The following is a 17455-nucleotide window of genomic DNA, read 5'->3' as shown; positions in this document are numbered from 1 at the left end:
ATCATGTTGCAGCTGCATCTATCGTCAAAACACATGGGTAGACATGCACCCCAACATTTTCTGTGTAGGCCACATGTGCAAAAACATGGTCATTTTAAGTGTTTTCTACACAAATATATGGAGCAAACTATTAAAAGACTGCAGCCATTCCAGGAGATGCGCTATGCTATGACTAGATACCATAAACAGCAACACAGTGAACCCCTTGAAGGTCACTGCTGGATATGCAAGCGGTGGAAGTGCTGCCAAATGGTTGAAGATGTGCATGGATGGCAGTGACTGCAATAAGGTTTGAATCAGAGCTAGATGGTAAGGCTACATCTTTGAAAGGAACAACGCAAAACAACTCGCTTGTCTGATGTTGGTGAGGCAACAAAGGCTTTACATGACACTAAATAGGCCAGCGACAACTTTTTGAGTAGCAAGACTTACCTTTCAGGTTCCCTTCTGCTTGCAAAGTCATTGAGGACAAATGTGACATCCTTTATCCTCTCGCTGATGATGGCCAGATCTGGGGGCTCAGCCTGTAATTTTAGCTAAGGAACATCCCTACAATGATCACGTCATAGCTACGGTAAACAAGGGCAAATCTAAGCAAAATTATAAGTTTACCGCTCATAAGTTTTTCCCATAGACCCGATACATGAACCACGAATACGGTTAAGTAGAACTTACACAGGCGCCATTGATTCCTGCTACTGTCGAGCCCACTTATAATGAACATCAGCGTTACGCAGGATGCGTTCATTATAGCCAAGCACTCATGTTTTCCAAAATAATTGGTAAAGTTATTTTGTTCCTTCAAGGGCATTCTGATAATTGTGGTTTCCAGATTTCTCAAAGCAGACAAGAGCTCACCAATAAAAGCTTTGCTACAGAATGGCTGTTTCAGGGACATGACATACTAGGCCTCAGTTGCAGCAGTTACAGATGGTTGTATCGGTTTTGCGGTCTGCTAACTTTCCTCACCTGATCCATTGGTGACAGAGCCTTGCACCTCACGGACGTTGCTTCAGAGCCACACAATTTCAGACTCTCCTGCCCCACAAAAGAATAAAGCCTCACAAAAACAGTCTTTCATTCAACATCAGTAACCTTCACCCCAGCCACCTTTATCATTTCCATAGGTGTAAACAATGTCGATCATAACAAGACGTTAGCGGCAGAGTGATGATTTTGGCAAGATGTTAACATCTAATACAGTTGAGAAGTACGTCTGCATTTGTGCCTGGCGCTGCACGATTGAAGACCACTATAAACAGTGGGCATGTAAGGAGAGTTGCACCTTCTCAATAGACAAAGGGGTACTTCCATAGTGGCTGTAAAGGAACTCGGAGTGTCGACATTGTTCATTCTTACTAATATGGGCAACCATAGATTGCATGAAAATTATGACCACCATGCTATTTTCGTTCATATTAATCAAACTTTCGTTATAATGGGATCGCTATAAGTAGGCACGAGTGCACTTGGCTCAGCGAGAGGCCTACATTGTCAGCCTTGGAGGAGGCCTCAGTACTGCTAGCTAGACAAGATGCAAGTGGTGCTTATGCATACATAGACAGCTATGCCAATGTCCATGATGACATGAAAACTTCCACAGCTGACACCACAGAAACTATAATTGAGAATGTTCTCAATTATAGTCTTGTGTCATGAATATCTGGATGTGCTAGAAATCATTATTTTGAGTTTTGTGGCTTGTTTCTGTTAAGACGAGTTTTCATGGTCCCTTTGAGTTCATCTTAATTAGAATCCACTGTACTCGGATAGCACGAAGTGAAAACATAGTCACAATTGACCGATGAGTAAATAAAATGAAGAACATTAACATGCAGCATTAACATTCCAATTGGCCAGTGATGTCACCATGTATACCTGATTATTTGTCAGTTTTCCTTATCTATCCAAAACCTTGGGCTTGAAGGCACCAGTTTGATTTCACTTAATTGCAATCTTATCACATGTGAGAATATCAGTGAGGAAGGACATAGAAGGTTTCACAATGACATAGCCACTGAACTTGAGAACACCCTTTATAGTCATGCACTGTTCAGCTAGATGCCCTAGCCACAAGTGCATGCGCAACTAAAACTTAGTTGCACATAAATACTAGTATACAAAAACAATGCAACAGTTTATAGCTCTCATATGTCTAAGAACAAATTACACAGAAAAAAAGGATATTCTCCTTCTCGATTTCTTGCCCGCTTGGAAGTGTGAAGACCTCAGACTCAGCTATGTTTGTTTTTAGCTCCTCCTCAGCTAATTTTCTGCAAAAAAAGATGCAAGAAGAATGTATGATGACAATAGCACCCTTGCCAACCTGTGAACATTAAAATTAGTCAAATTCTCATGGACACGACCATGGAAGAAGGGGGGAGGAGGCGGATAGCAAGAATTTTTTTTTTTTTTTTAGTGGTTCCTGGAATGAGGAGACCTCCCACCGAGAGTAGAACCGGGGCTTACCCCGGAATACTGTTTCCAAAATAAAAGTTTATTCCTCCTCCTTGTCCTGAGCACACATTCTTTGTGGGATACATACACACTTTATTAAAATTATTTACACACAGCCCAAAAAAAGCTGCAAGCTTGGATAAGCAAAAATTGGCAAGCAATACACTGTTTTTAGATCACTGACTTTTTTCTGTTACTTTGCTGTTGGCAATTTTGACCTTCAGGAACTTGCTCAAAGCAGCTACCCCTCTATTGTCCTTTCAGAATCAAAAGACTTTCAAGGGTATAGTTGGACACTGACAAGTGAAACTTTTTTACAAACAGAACTTAATTTTGTGAAACTTGGTGAAACATTTGCAAAAATCATGTGGATTGGCAGGTATGCAACAGTACACAGTACTGCAGGTCTTCCCATTTCAGTGATCCCTTGCATAAGTTCTTGGCACCAAAGTTCACGTAATCATCATCATCATCATCATCATCAGCTTATTTATGTCCACTGCAGGACGAAGGCCTCTCCCTGCGATCTCCAATTACCGCTGTCCTGCGCCAACCAATTCCAACTAGCACCCGCAAATCTCCTAATTTCATCACACCACCTAGCCTTTTGTTGTCCTCTACTGTAATACTTGCATTAACCAGCTTGCTCAATGACAAGTTTATCTTTTTCTTAGCATTAGTTCACAGCAAAGCTTCTGCCAGGGTCACACAATGATTCTACATGGCAGACAGTCTACAGTAATTATTAAGATGTTTTTGTGTATAACATGTGTACTTTTGTTACGGTTCATTCAGTCCTTGTACGCTAAGTACAGTCCTTGTATTTAGCACTTATGAAAGCAACTTGAAGCCACATGCCTGACCAGAAACATGAAACAACCATAACTGCTAAACATGCAAGCTGATGTCACGAAAACACGCAATTTTCACAGTTCATTCAGATAAAAAGTTTAGCATGATGTGAAACATATAGTTCTCGAATAGTGTAAGATGCATCTGAATCAAATTATGGTAAAGATTTACCTATCTTCCGCCTGTCTCTTCTGAAGTTTTCTTGATGCAGCTTCGATGGGCAGCTGCAAAAGAAGGGCCCGTAAATAGATTACTTTGATGTATCCTTTACTTATTAACTGTGTCAATGAGGTCAGAGAGGTCATACCTCTTCGTCGTCACTTTCGTCGTCATCTTCACCGCTTTCTGAACCACCAAACTCGTCATCCATAGCAGCATCATCAGAGCTCCCGCCGAAGTCCTATAATCACACAATGAAAATCGTTGCATCCGACAAATATTTGGTTAACTTAAAGGTATATATTTATTGCAGAAGGACGCAATACCTCTTCATGATCGTCAGAGCCTTCATCATCATCTTCAGAGTCCAACAGCTGTTTCTTCGACGCCTTTGGTTTCAACCACTTTTTGTTGTCATCAGAAAATGATTGGACCGTCGGCGACAGAGGTCCATCGTCCTCTTTTGGACGTGAAAAAAGAATGCGCTTGGGATCACACAGCGCCATAAGCCAGGCGCAAAGGTAGTGCCGGTATGGCATGCCTGACGTTTTTCGAGTTTGATAGAAGCCAACTGGATAACTCGGCGTACTCACCTTCTTCTGCTTTCTTTTTGGTGATCACTTTACTTGTCAGGTCATTCTTTACAGGTTGGGTTTTCTTCAACCTGAAATTGATATGTAGTTTAAGCGCATGCCGCAACTGCGATTTCTACCATTCTGTACATTAAAGCGTTACCTTCTCAGGGCCCGCCTCGACGGTGGCTTTTCCGCTGCAATCCAACATACGCAATAAATGCGTCTTCCATGCTGAGCATGCAAAAAATATGGCACAGAAAGCAAGCACGTGCGGTGTTTACCTCTCAAAACCTTCGGTATCTCCGGAGGAGGCTGGATCTTCGATTTCCTCGATCGTCGTTTTTTGGACTTCTCACTAAAGTCTGCTTTGCGGCCCATGATGAAACGGTGCGCTTTTCACTCCGCTTCGTATGTATGGGCTATTTGCAACTGAAAAGCTTCATGCGATAGACAGCACCAAAAAACCGCATGGGCATATGACTTGACTTGGATTCGATTCAAAGCGCTGTCGGCTAAGGGACGTTAGGGTTCCTCGATGCGCAGCGGCCGCACATCGAGGCACCCTAACGGACGTTCATGGCCATATCAATGCTGATGGCGAAAGCAGGCGAAAGTGAGAAACCGTGGTACCCGTGGTGCGAAAAGTACTGTTTTCTTCTTGGTTGGCTCACGAGGTTCGCCTTCATAGCCAGCTAGCGTGCAAAGACGCACAAGGACTGCAAGACGAAAGAATGAGCACGGCCTTGTTTCTTGAAATAAAAAAAATAATAAGACTCCAACCCACTCTACGCAATGATTTCACTGTTCAAATAGAAGCTACGGTCCTACGGTGAACGACAAACCGATGTGACAGCGAGACTGCAGACACTACAAAAACGAAAGTCAAGAAATTTTCTAACAAGAATAATGAAAACTGAATATAGAGCTGTTTGAAAACGAATATCAGGAGGAAACGGTCATATTTTGAGGCAGCAAAAACAACAAACCGCCTATGCGGCCTTGGCGATGGTTTCGCGAGCACCGCCGAGCGCGTGCTTTTCGATTTGGTAGTGCTGTGCGTTCAGTCGGCAGCGCTTAAATGTCTGCCCGAGGAATCTAGCACTACTTTAAACCAAGGCTACTGCATGGCTTATGGTAGACGAACGCCCATAGTGCAGAATTCGCGAGCACAAGCCCTTCGGTGCTGGACGACTCGAAATCTCCAGTGCGGTCACTGCTGTCACTTGCCAGTCATGGCTGGAGATGTGACACATCCCAAGCACGGCGTCAACAGCGTCTTTTCACGGCGAGACATCGAAATTTTCGAGCGTTGGTTCAGATGGTAAGTTTGCGAATCTAAAACGCATGTTCTCGGCGTAAGCGAATCCTGCAAAAGTATGTAGTACACTTGAGGTTGTGTAGAGGTCAAATTTAAAGAAGCGCTGGAGCTGTTTTGTGCACTATAAGTAAGCCTGCGGCCACTCAATGGTCCCGGAGTCAAGGTTAAGCAGCATCTCCTACAAAGTAAAAGTTACATGGCTGTTTATTCTCTAGAACGAGGATATGTGTGCTATACTATGGCACTACAGCAGGCGCAAAGCTCCCTCGTAGCACGCGGTGGCTGAAAGAAACGGGAAAGCAAATTAATGTAGCGACACGTATACTGTCTAGGCGTTTACTTCAGCCAGGCTTCACTCTCGCCAATGCCTCCTAAAGGAGGCATTGCTCTCGCGCTTCCTAGAGTTACTGTATATGCTACCTTGCTACCTTTGGTAGCATATACAGTAACTCTAGCGCTTCCCTTCGGCCACACTGCGCCATCTAGCGGCGCCGCCGCGAAGCCCTCGCTTGGCGCGTATATTCAGACTTGTTTGAGTATATAGGGCGCGGGTTCATTTCACCCATCATCATCATCATCAGCCTAGTTACGCCCACTGCAGGGCAAAGGCCTCTCCCATACTTCTCCAACTACCCCGGTCATGTACTAATTGTGGCCATGTTGTCCCTGCAAACGTCTTAATTTCATCCGCCCACCTAACTTTCTGCCGCCCCCTGCTACGCTTCCCTTCCCTTGGAATCCAGTCCGTAACCCTTAATGACCATCGGTTATCTTCCCTCCTCATTACATGTCCTGCCCATGCCCATTTCTTTTTCTTGATTTCAACTAAGATGTCGTTTACCCGCGTTTGTTGCCTCACCCAATCTGCTCTTTTCTTATCCCTTAACGTTACACCCATCATTCTTCTTTCCATAGCTCGTTGCGTCGTCCTCAATTTCAGCAGAACCCTTTTCGTAAGCCTCCAGGTTTCTGCCCCATATGTGAGTACTGGTAACACACAGCTGTTATACACTTTCCTTTTGAGGGATAGTGGTAACCTGCTGTTCATGATTTGAGAATGCCTGCCAAACGCATTCCAGCCCATTCTTATTCTTCTGGTTATTTCAGTCTCATGATCCGGATCCGTGGTCACTACCTGCCCTAAGTAGATGTATTCCCTTACCACTTCCAGTGCTTCGCTACCTATCGTAAACTGCTGTTCTCTTCTGAGACTGTTAAACAATACTTTAGTTTTCTGCAAATTAATTTTCAGACCCGCCCTTCTGCTTTGCCTCTCCAGGTCAGTGAGCATGCATTGCAATTGGTCTCCTGAGTTACTAAGCAAGGCAATATCATCAGCGAATCGCAAGTTGCTAAGGTATTCTCCATCAACTTTTATCCCCAATTCTTCCCACTCCAGGCCTCTGAATACCTCCTGTAAACATGCTGTGAATAGCATTGGAGATATCGTATCTCCCTGTCTGACGCCTTTCTTTATAGGGATTTTGTTACTTTCTTTGTGGAGGACTACGGTGGCTGTGGAGCCGCTATAGATATCTTCCAGTATTTTGACATATGGCTCATCTACACCCTGATTCCGTAATGCCTCCATGACTGCTGAGGTTTCGACTGAATCAAACGCTTTCTCGTAATCAATGAAAGCTATATATAAGGGTTGGTTATATTCTGCACATTTCTCTATCACTTGATTGACAGTGTGAATATGGTCTATTGTTGAGTAGCCTTTACGGAATCCTGCCTGGTCCTTTGGTTGACAGAAGTCTAAGGTGTTCCTGATTCTATTTGCGATTACCTTAGTAAATACTTTGTAGGCAACGGACAGTAAGCTGATCGGTCTATAATTTTTCAAGTCTTTGGCGTCCCCTTTCTTATGGATTAGGATTATGTTAGCGTTCTTCCAAGATTCCGGCACGCTCGAGGTTATGAGGCATTGCGTATACAGGGTGGCCAGTTTCTCTAGAACAATCTGACCACCATCCTTCAACAAATCTGCTGTTACCTGATCCTCCCCAGCTGCCTTCCCCCTTTGCATAGCTCCTAAGGCTTTCTTTACTTCTTCTGGCGTTACCTGTGGGATTTCGAATTCCTCTAGGCTATTCTCTCTTCCACTATCGTCGTGGGTACCACTGGTACTGTATAAATCTCTATAGAACTCCTCAGCCACTTGAACTATCTCATCCATATTAGTAACGATATTTCCGGCTTTGTCTCTTAACGCACACGTCTGATTCTTGCCTATTCCTAGTTTCTTCTTCACTGTTTTTAGGCTTCCTCCGTTCCTGAGAGCCTGTTCAATTCTATCCATATTATAGTTTCTGATGTCCGCTGTCTTACGCTTGTTGATTAACTTAGAAAGTTCTGCCAGTTCTATTCTAGCTGTAGGGTTAGAGGCTTTCATACATTGGCGTTTCTTGATCAGACCTTTCGTCTCCTGCGATAGCTTACTAGTTTCCTGTATAACGGCGTTACCACCGACTTCTATTGCGCACTCCTTAATGATGCCCATGAGATTGTCGTTCATTGCTGCAACACTAAGGTCCTCTTCCCGAGTTAAAGCCGAGTACCTGTTCTGTAGCTTGATCCGGAATTCCTCTAGTTTCCCTCTTACCGCTAACTCATTGATTGGCTTCTTGTGTACCAATTTCTTCCGTTCCCTCCTCAAGTCTAGGCTAATTCGAGTTCTTACCATTCTATGGTCACTGCAGCGTACCTTGCCGAGCACGTCTACATCTTGTATGATGCCAGGGTTCGCGCAGAGTATGAAGTCGATTTCATTTCTAGTCTCACCATTCGGGCTCCTCCACGTCCACTTTCGACTAACCCGCTTGCGGAAAAAGGTGTTCATTATCCGCATATTATTCTGTTCTGCAAACTCTACTAATAATTCTCCTCTGCTATTCCTAGAGCCTATGCCATATTCCCCCACTGACTTGTCTCCAGCCTGCTTCTTGCCTACCCTGGCATTGAAGTCGCCCATCAGTATAGTGTATTTTGTTTTGACTTTACCCATCGCCGATTCCATGTCTTCATAAAAGCTTTCGACTTCCTGGTCATCATGACTGCATGTAGGGGCATAGACTTGTACCACCTTCAATTTGTACCTCTTATTAAGCTTCACAACAAGACCTGCCACCCTCTCGTTAATGCTATAGAATTCCTGTATGTTACCAGCTATTTCCTTATTAATCAGGAATCCGACTCCTAGTTCTCGTCTCTCTGCTAAGCCCCGGTAACACAGTACATGCCCGCTTTTTAGCACTGTATATGCTTCTTTTGTCCTCCTAACCTCACTGAGCCCTATTATATCCCATTTACTACCCTCTAATTCCTCCAATAACACTGCTAGACTCGCCTCGCTAGATAGCGTTCTAACGTTAAACGTTGCCAGGTTCAGATTCCAATGGCGGCCTGTCCGGAGCCAGGTATTCTTAGCACCCTCTGCAGCGTCACAGATCTGAACGCCGCCGTGGTCAGTTGCTTCGCGGCTGCTGGGGACTGAGGGCCGGGGTTTGATTGTTGTATTCATATAGGAGGTTGTGGCCCAGTACTGTACCAGGGTGGCCAACCCTGCTCTCCCAGCACCAGATAATTTTTCTTTCTCATTGAAGAGTACCCAGTGACCCAAGTTAGCATGAATGAGATTATTTAAATAGCGGCACATACTCAGACACTTGAATTGATTTTGAACACGGTTCCCTCAGCATAGCAAGTCGATGTTCTAACGATTAGACTATAGACTACCCAGTGACTCAAGTTGGTGTGAAAGAGGCTATAGATAGGGACGAATGTACCGAAAAGTGCATGAACTTCCCAAAAAATGCTAATTGCATTAAAGATGGTCAAGATGTCAGTCACGCAAATGTTTTCATCAACCTGAATTAACGAAACTAACCTGGCCGAACTCGATTTAACGAAATTTTTCCCGACATAAATGAGTAAGAAAGCAGTGATTTCTTTCTAATTTTGACACAGACATCTTTTTCTTTGAGCATGCGCTCTAAAGCAAATGTGTCAAAACAGCTAGGTGCCCTAATCGTGGCCCTAGCTTTATTTTGACGAAGCTGCATGCCGTGCCCTATGCACAGAACTGCGGAATCAATACCGCCTCACTAGGGGCGGCGGTGGTTGCTTTCGCTATATCATGGTTTATGTAACAGATGGCTGGATTAGTGGCAAATAACATGCTGCGGTAGCTTTTAATAATGTAAAAATCAGACATCCACCCGTTCGTAGCAATTGCTACAAGAAACCCATACGGGTTCCTCGAAAGAAAAGCCTCGCAGTTGAAGAAAAATTGGTCCTGGTCCGGGACTCGAACCCGAGACCACCGCCTTTCCGGGATAGCTGCGCTACCATCTGAGCTAACCAGACAGCTAGCAGATGGCAGGGCAAAGTCGAATTTGTCAACAACGCAAAGCAAAGGCAAGAGTTTGACGTAATAGTTCTGCGGAAAGCCACAAGGTGGAGAGAAGTAATTAATAATGGGAAAATCAGACATTGACCTGTTCGTAGCAATTGCTACAAAGGAAACCCATACGGGTTCCTCGAAAGAAAAGCCTCGCAGTTGAAGAAAAATTTGTCCTGGTCCGGGACTCGACCCAGGACCACAGCCTTTCCGGGGCAGCCACTGTACCATCTGAGCTTTCCATCTTTCCTTTGTAGCAATTGCTAAGAACGGGTGGATGTCCGATTTTCCAATTATTAATTACTTCTCTCCACCTTGCAAGTTTCTGCAGAACTATTACGTCAAACTCTTGCCTTTACTTCGAGTTGCTGACAAATTCGACTTCGTCTTGCCACCTGCTAGCCGCCTGGTTAGCTCAGATGGTAGAACGGCTGCCCCAGAAAGGCGGTGGTTGCGGTAGCTTTTGCGTGTCGCTGCATTACAATTTTAGATTTTGAAGGACTGAACAATTCCTTTCTCGATTTTACGAACTTCCCAACTTAACAAAATAATTTGAGCATGTTCATCACTTCATTAAATTGAGTTTCAATTGTAATGCCAATAACAAAGTTTAGCCAATGCCTTGCTCAAGGCGATCATGGGCAGACGTGGCAGGCAGCATTTCCGCTGTTCACATACAGCTGAGCATATTGAGTGCAATACAGGCACAGCATAGAGAAGGGTATACAGTGCAAAGGCATAGCGCCTATTGTCTTTGAGTGCTGGTAATTTGCTCATAAGTGTATTCAAACACTTTTTGTTGGAAAAGAGAGTAAAGAGATGCTTCATATAAAATATCTGTTGAAGGAATCTTTAGACCAATTTCAGCTAACAATTAGTATGAGCACATGCTGCCTAAACCAACCTACAGTTGATGTTACCTGGTTTTGGTCTGCAGTGGGGATCCAAAGGAGACTGGTGATCTAGATGTGGAAGGCCTCAAACGCCTGTGGACGAGTCTTCAAATGGATGTAACACAGATGTCTGCCAAGTGGTTAATTGCCCTAGCAGATGACAACAGGAATGGGAAGCTTAACTTTGGAGAGGTATGTGCACATAGCTCCTCTATACAACAGGCATGTTTCATACTGGAATGCATTCTGCTGCAGTTCCTGTACCTGTGGATGATGGCTGCAGAAAATTCAGAGTTCCAGTCAACACCTGAAGGCCAGGCCATGTTGCGAACCATGCAAGCCTTTGAAATTTATCCTGTTGCTTCTGAGAAAAAGCAAAGCTCCTGCTACACTTTAAATCCATGGGTAAAATCATAGTGATGATATGTATGAACTAAGACCGTTTTCCTATGCCTTATGCACTTTTTATTTAAATTTCTACCTTTACAAATGGCACCTTTCCAAAAGGTACGATCAAGATTTCTAGACCAAGGAGATGAAGGGCGACCCTTGGATGTAAAACTGCCTCAGTCTCGGATACAAGAAGCACGAGAGCTATGCCAAGGAGCTGCTAAACAGCGGGCAGCGTTCATAGCTCAGGCAAAGTCGCTTTACGAAGGTAAATATGAAGCATATGCTTTCTGTCAGACCATTCGCTATGGTCAGCGTTGTGTTCGCAGGAAGCACTCGAATGCAGCACAAGGTCCATGCAGAGCGCAGAGCAGAATTCATCAAATGGGCACGCACAACTTTTGAAGATGACAAAGTTGTGCAGAAGAACCTTCCAGGTGAAATTGAGCATGAAGAACAGATCACGTACCACGACGCTTCTGTATGCCCAGTGATGAGCAAGTCATCCCCTGCTATCAGCGAGTTCTCTCTAGACCAGTGTTCTTTCCTGGCCGACTGGTTTCACAGGTAGCTATACAAAGCAAACACATCAGTTTTCTGGTATATAATAGTGCTGTGAGCAGGTTGTGAATTTTTAGTCGTAGCAGATAGTGCATATATATGAAAGTTCATGTGGTTTGTGTCCTTTGTTTTATTCTTCCATCAGCATTACCGTCCTCACTGCTACTGCTAGTCTAGCTAATCCTGCCAGTGCCAATGATTCTTAGTATGTGTGCTCTTCTTATATACGTAGTTGCTTATGCTCATAACATATGGTTGTTTACTATGAGGGAAATCAATGCAGTGGACTCCTTGAGCCTGCCAGAGGAAGCACAGATTTGCCTCATAATTTCAGGTCTTCTGCAGAATTCGCAATTGACTACGAAAGACAAGTGATTTAGAATTATGTCATGTGTATTGGTGAAGTTAAAGCTACAGAATATGGAGCCCCTGCTTTCGTCTCCTTAATTTTCGATGAATGGCTCTGTTTGAGAAGCCTGGCTACCTTGCACCTGGCTGGTATGGAGCGAAAACATGAGCTGATAAGGGCGCTGAAGAGTAGGGTGTGCAGCTTTCAGGAGGTTAAGCACCTCCCTCCTTTGTGTCACATCAAACCTGCGCATGCTGTGTTTGACTCCCGTAGAATGGCAGTCGTCCCAGAAGACGAAAATGTCTTGAGAGAATGAGAGAGAAGATGCAAAACAGTGTGCAATAATGAAGAGAAAGCAAGGTGATGCTCTGAACTCGCTTGTATTCTTGCTGCAAGGCCTTCGTCTGCCCCTAGAACAGAGCCTGCTCCACTTTAATCAAAGGCGTTTGCCTTTTCACACCCATTATTCATCAAGTTTGTCATGAAGATTTGCAAGCACGCAGTCTTTCCTTTAACTTCTTTTCTTAATGCAATTTATTTTCAGATGGGATATGAACAAGGATGGCTTGCTTGATGGGCACGAAATTGGTAACATGTTTCACTGCCTGCGAATTCCCATCAGCCCGAGTGCCTTGCAGGCTATTGTCCAATATTTTGATGAGGACATGGACGGCAAGCTAAATTTTCGTGAGGTTGGTGGTACAAGCATTGCGCAGGTTGGCAGACCTCCCAGCTGACAATTGTCTTCTTTGCAGTTCTTGCTCATGTGGCGTGCAGCAATATATGACCCAGATTTTCAACGCACTGCCGAGGGGTGCAAAATGGTCAAGCACATGCGAATACACAACCTGCTGCCCAACCAAGCAAGGAAGCCATCATGGGTTAGCATGCATTCATGTATCCTTCTGTATCTCTCCTGTGGCCTGACTGCCTGTATGACCCAGCAGATTAATGAGCAGGTGGCCTCAGTGCAGGCCACCTCCGTCAGCGTGCTTGATGATGGATAAGATGCACACTGCCAGGTATTCCTGTTCCTGGAGTGGTGGTCACTGTAGGCAGCCACCCAGGGTTGAGAGGTAGGGATAAAGAGGTGCGATAAGGTAGTGTAGGAGGCAGAGGGTGGCATGTCTACAGGATTTGACACAGGTCTATAGGTCAGGCAGTTGCTGCAGTGTATGCTGCAAGGGGGAAGTATGTTGGGGACACTTCTACTACATGCTCTGGCTCTATGCCACAATCGTTTGTGCCCAGTCACACAGTGCATGACATTTTGTTTCTGTGCAAATAAGCTGCATATTGTACCAATTGCGTCACGAATGTTGCTGATGCGTTAGTGTTTGGCCAGTGAATTGATACCATTACAGTCTGGCAATTCCACAAGGATGAGTCTTTACTATCACCCGTTTCAGGCACTATATGGTAGGAAAGGAACAGAAAGAAAGATGCCAGCAGGCTGATTAATACATGCGACGTCACCACATCCGAAGGGGTTGTGCTGTGCAGCACTATTTCTATTTGGTGCTTTAAAAAGTACTTTTAAACTGATTAGGCAGTATTTTAGAAATGACTTAAGGCATTAAAGGGAGGGGTGCTACAAGAAATGTAATGAAAGGGAAAATTGTAGAGGTGGGCGAGTATAAATTTTTTTGTTTATGAATAGAATATGAATAGTAAGTATTGAATATTAAATTGAATATTGAATAATAACGACGAAGATGCATATATGTATGTACAGTAGAGATATTTATTTCTGGGCATGTTAGGTACCACACCTGTACTGACAAGTTAAAAAAAGACAGCTAGCTATCAGCGACAAGGTATAAGATTTAAACACAAGATCACTAATTGTCATTAAGAACTACACAAGTAGCCGCCCAACATCTTTTGTACCTGTTTGCTAACAAGCTTTCCTAGAATTAATGGCTACTGTATGGAGTGGTGCTTTACAATAATGCTAAATAAATGATTGCCAAAACATGATCAAAAGTTGTATAAGAAGAAAGACAAAACGTTGCTGAAGGACTTGTGTGCCATAAACACATGTAGAAGGTCCCGTTGCAAAGAAAAAATGACTGGCCTTTCAGTTAAAAGATAAAAATTCATCGACGATTACGATAATCCCTAATGCAAAATTTGAGCGAAGCTCCGTACGTGTTTTAACTTTGCATGTCAATATTTTGCATTACAATTATACAGGTACATGGTTTGTATTAGGAAGAGAACGCTCTGCGTAGCCTAGCTGGCGCAGAAAATCTGTCTTGTGCGACACATTGCGAACGGAGCGAAGTGTGGTGCAACTACCTCACTAATCAGGCGATCGTGAGAGGCAGTGCGTAGGTGACACATGGGCGCGATTCACAGCAGCTGCCATGCAGCTCATGCAACGCTTTGTTTCTGTACAAACAATGCATGCTACTTTGGCGCCATATCGTAGCCATTGTCACCGCACAGTCTGTCTTGCATGGCATTATGCTTTTCTTCACACGCTTTTGTGCCACCGACGACGAGAGCGGCACTTCATCCTGGGAAAATCGTGCCACCAATGTCAGCGGCGACAACACCCAAGGGAATGTCACATCAAGCCTTACTCTTAACTGCTCACAATCACTCCTTGCAAGAGCAGCGATCCCATTACACACGCTGGTACCGTGGACTGACCTCAGCAGCTGACTGTGCAGAAGAGCGTAGCCCTCCCCACCTCATTCTACCCCGACTCACCCTCAAGAATGCAGATGAGACCGCCCACGCGACTGAATGTGCTGTGGCCGCCAGCAACTCGGCACATGCACAGGCCGTCTCCCCTCCGCTTTACACCTCATGCTTTCACTGTTGCTTCCTCCTCGCACGCTTCCACTCTGCTCCTCCTCCGCTTTCCACCTCATGCTTTCACTGTTGCTTCCTTCTCGCATGCTCTTATTTCATCTGCCACTGTGTTCCGCACTCGCTTTCACCGTTCGCTTGGTTACGAGGTATAACACCATCGACGCTCAATGCAGGAACGGACGCCCAAGAGCTGCACTCTAAAATGTTGCACCACTAGACTACCAAAACACTAAATGTCAGACTGCAAGCGAAACAGATAGGTTGTAATGTGGGCTTCCGATGTGAACTAAAAACCAAATCTTGCACTACTCATTTTGCATTTGCTTTCCTAAGAAACGCGCTGTCATTGTTTCACTTCTGATAATTTGCAATGCTTTGTCTACCAGACAAAGAACAGTAGCAAGACTTCTAACAGTCAGTTGTCAAAGATTTGATCATATTGAAACTTACCGAATAGTTCATTTTCGAATACGAATGGTTTACGAGTAGTATTTGAATTGTATTCGAAACTTTGAATATTTGCCCACACTTAGAAAATTGTCGTCCATCTGACAGTAGCTCAAAGCTACAAAGGAAACATACAGGTGTTCCTCAAAATATTGTCAAGAGAACTGTACTATACTGCCAGGTGGATAAAAATTTTTTCCATGAGCCTTCCTTTTGCTTGCACATTTCCACCAAACTGATTTTCCACAAAAAATGTAATACCGGTACTTTGAAATGTATGAAAGAAAAAGTAAAAACGAATTCGGCCTTGAGACTTTCTTCCAAATTTGATAAGTCATGCCTGGCTCCATCAGAAGATGTACAAAGCACTTTACAAATATTTTCAGCTTGCAGTGTCGGGTTAGTGGGTCCCAGAAGCAGCAGTGATGGTGCCTTACTAAAAGGGACACTAAAGATAAATGCGATTTAACCCGTATTAGTAAACTATCCTTCTACAATGCGAAACAAAGCCACTCTTGCCATACAAGGAGGCTTGGTAGGCTAGAAACGCTGCAAAAACAAGACTGGTGGGGATGCTGCCTTGAAGTTTGACACCGGCTTGCCGAGATATCTAGTTAACTGTTAATCGGTAAAAATGGACATTGTATTTTAAAGGAGATAAAGATTGAACTTGGCAACTTTCCCGATCTTCTAATGAGCCGATGAGGCTCAAATACGAAAAAATACCTTGAAATCCATGACATCACAGCGACGTACCAAAACTACAAGACCTTTATTTTCTCTTCTAATTATCAACGTCTTATCACGAAACTAACAAACATAGAGCTTTCAATGAATATTTTATCAGTCTAAACTGAGTTTGTTTCGTGTCCTCTTAAATATGCGTGCACAGTTTGATCGATCTTCTTGTTTTGCGGCAACACTCATGTGCGGTGTGCTGACCAAGGGCTCTCTTCCTACACAGTGACCACGGACGTGCCACCGGAGAAGTGCCACATGATGAGACAGAAACGAGACAACAGAGACCATTTCATTTGTTACACCTCCTCGTTTTTATTTACGTTACTAATAACTTATGTGTATCACTGCTCTGCGTGGTATGGAAAAAAAAAATAAAAATATGAGAAGAAACGGGATAAAAAGGGGGAAGAAAAACTGCGAGGGGATCGAACCAAGCCCGACACACCCCCCGGCCACCTCCGAGGCGCCCCTCGGTGGATGCCACTATGTACAGGTTTGGGTAGCCAAGGAAGAGGTCGAGGGGTGCAAGGGGACAATGGCTACGCCCCTCTTTTGCTTTACAGCCAGCCACAAACAGACAATGGAAACCAGGTGACGTAAACACCCTTTCTTTTTCTTCTTCTTCCACACATTAAAAACGGAGCGCACATGTGAACAATGATTGGAGTAGCAGAGAGAACAGAAACATAGAACGGTTGTTTGGTTAAGGTAGTGGAGTGTCCCTTCCTACACATTTTTTTTCCTTATCTGCACGCACGCGCAGGTCGCATCGAAACGAAGTGAAAATCACGCCCTGGTGTGAGAAACGACTGGGAGACTTTCCCCGCGGCAACATGTAGTAAACGTTGTTTGACGACACACCAGCTGGTAGTAGTATATAGATAGAGACTCCTTTGAAAAATGGCTTGAGCAAACGGGAGAAAAACAGCAAGGAGGACTCGGCGCCCCATTTTTTTTTATTTTTTTCCATGCACACACTTGGGTGCATCATGTTCTTTCTTCCCAAAGCTCTTTCTCAACTCTCTCTCTTTCTTTTTGTTTTTTCTCTCGCAATGCCTTCCTTACCTGTGCATCTATCTGAAAAACCTTTGCCAGGATTTCAAAATTAAAATGTAAATGCCAATAGGCATGTCACAATACCTTCCTACATATTAGTTCACAATGTAAGTATAACACTACGCTAAACGCAATACCTGCTACTAAACAAACACAACGCCCAATGTATTTCTTCTCTGTATTGCTGCTGCCATTTTGGTTGCCGATTAAAATGAATTTGACGACTATACATGTGAGCAAACTATAAATTTTGCTTTTGATTCACTGGGTAAAAAAGCAACACACAAAAAACCTTCACATCTCGTGACCTCCTATCGATCGATGACCATCGTCTCGACTTATCTACACTGCCGTGCGCCTCCAAGCAAGCTTATTTTTCCACTTTGAAACATGTGAGGTGTGGCTTGAAAAGACATCACAAAGAATTGT

At 44.0% G+C, this 17455-nt stretch overlaps 2 protein-coding genes across 2 annotated transcripts in view; one reads left to right on the top strand and one right to left on the bottom strand.

The window, feature by feature from the left end:
* The window catches only part of LOC142575343 (uncharacterized), a 33464-nt gene extending 28908 nt beyond the window's left edge, over nucleotides 1-4556 (bottom strand). Inside the window, exons 1-8 of the mRNA XM_075684615.1 lie at nucleotides 4325-4556; nucleotides 4204-4237; nucleotides 4062-4132; nucleotides 3795-3928; nucleotides 3617-3709; nucleotides 3481-3533; nucleotides 2188-2273; nucleotides 433-526 (exon numbers count right to left, since the gene is read on the bottom strand). Coding sequence (XP_075540730.1) covers nucleotides 433-526; nucleotides 2188-2273; nucleotides 3481-3533; nucleotides 3617-3709; nucleotides 3795-3928; nucleotides 4062-4132; nucleotides 4204-4237; nucleotides 4325-4421 — 662 coding nt within the window. The 5' untranslated portion in view covers nucleotides 4422-4556. The remainder of the gene's footprint in view (nucleotides 1-432; nucleotides 527-2187; nucleotides 2274-3480; nucleotides 3534-3616; nucleotides 3710-3794; nucleotides 3929-4061; nucleotides 4133-4203; nucleotides 4238-4324) is intronic.
* A 308-nt stretch (nucleotides 4557-4864) lies between these two features.
* LOC142575344 (uncharacterized) lies at nucleotides 4865-16856 on the top strand. The gene is made up of 8 exons (XM_075684616.1): nucleotides 4865-5364; nucleotides 10704-10851; nucleotides 10915-11064; nucleotides 11167-11317; nucleotides 11379-11616; nucleotides 12504-12651; nucleotides 12715-12840; nucleotides 16194-16856. The coding sequence occupies exons 1-8, from the start codon at nucleotides 5168-5170 to the stop codon at nucleotides 16194-16196; spliced, it is 1161 nt and encodes a 386-aa protein (XP_075540731.1). The 5' UTR covers nucleotides 4865-5167; the 3' UTR covers nucleotides 16197-16856.
* Nucleotides 16857-17455: the final 599 nt, after the last annotated feature.

This window comes from Dermacentor variabilis, chromosome 3 (genome assembly GCF_050947875.1).
Source record: "Dermacentor variabilis isolate Ectoservices chromosome 3, ASM5094787v1, whole genome shotgun sequence".
NCBI classification, from domain to species: Eukaryota; Metazoa; Arthropoda; class Arachnida; order Ixodida; family Ixodidae; genus Dermacentor; species Dermacentor variabilis.
This window is presented reverse-complemented; position numbering and strand designations above follow the sequence as displayed.

Coding starts and splice junctions, on each gene's coding strand:
- LOC142575344 (XM_075684616.1), top strand. CDS start 5,168: ATGGCTTATGGTAGACGAACGCCCATAGTGCAGAATTCGCGAGCACAA. Junction 5,365..10,703: donor TTCGAGCGTTGGTTCAGATG/GTAAGTTTGCGA, acceptor TTTGGTCTGCAG/TGGGGATCCAAAGGAGACTG. Junction 11,065..11,166: donor GCTACACTTTAAATCCATGG/GTAAAATCATAG, acceptor CCTTTCCAAAAG/GTACGATCAAGATTTCTAGA.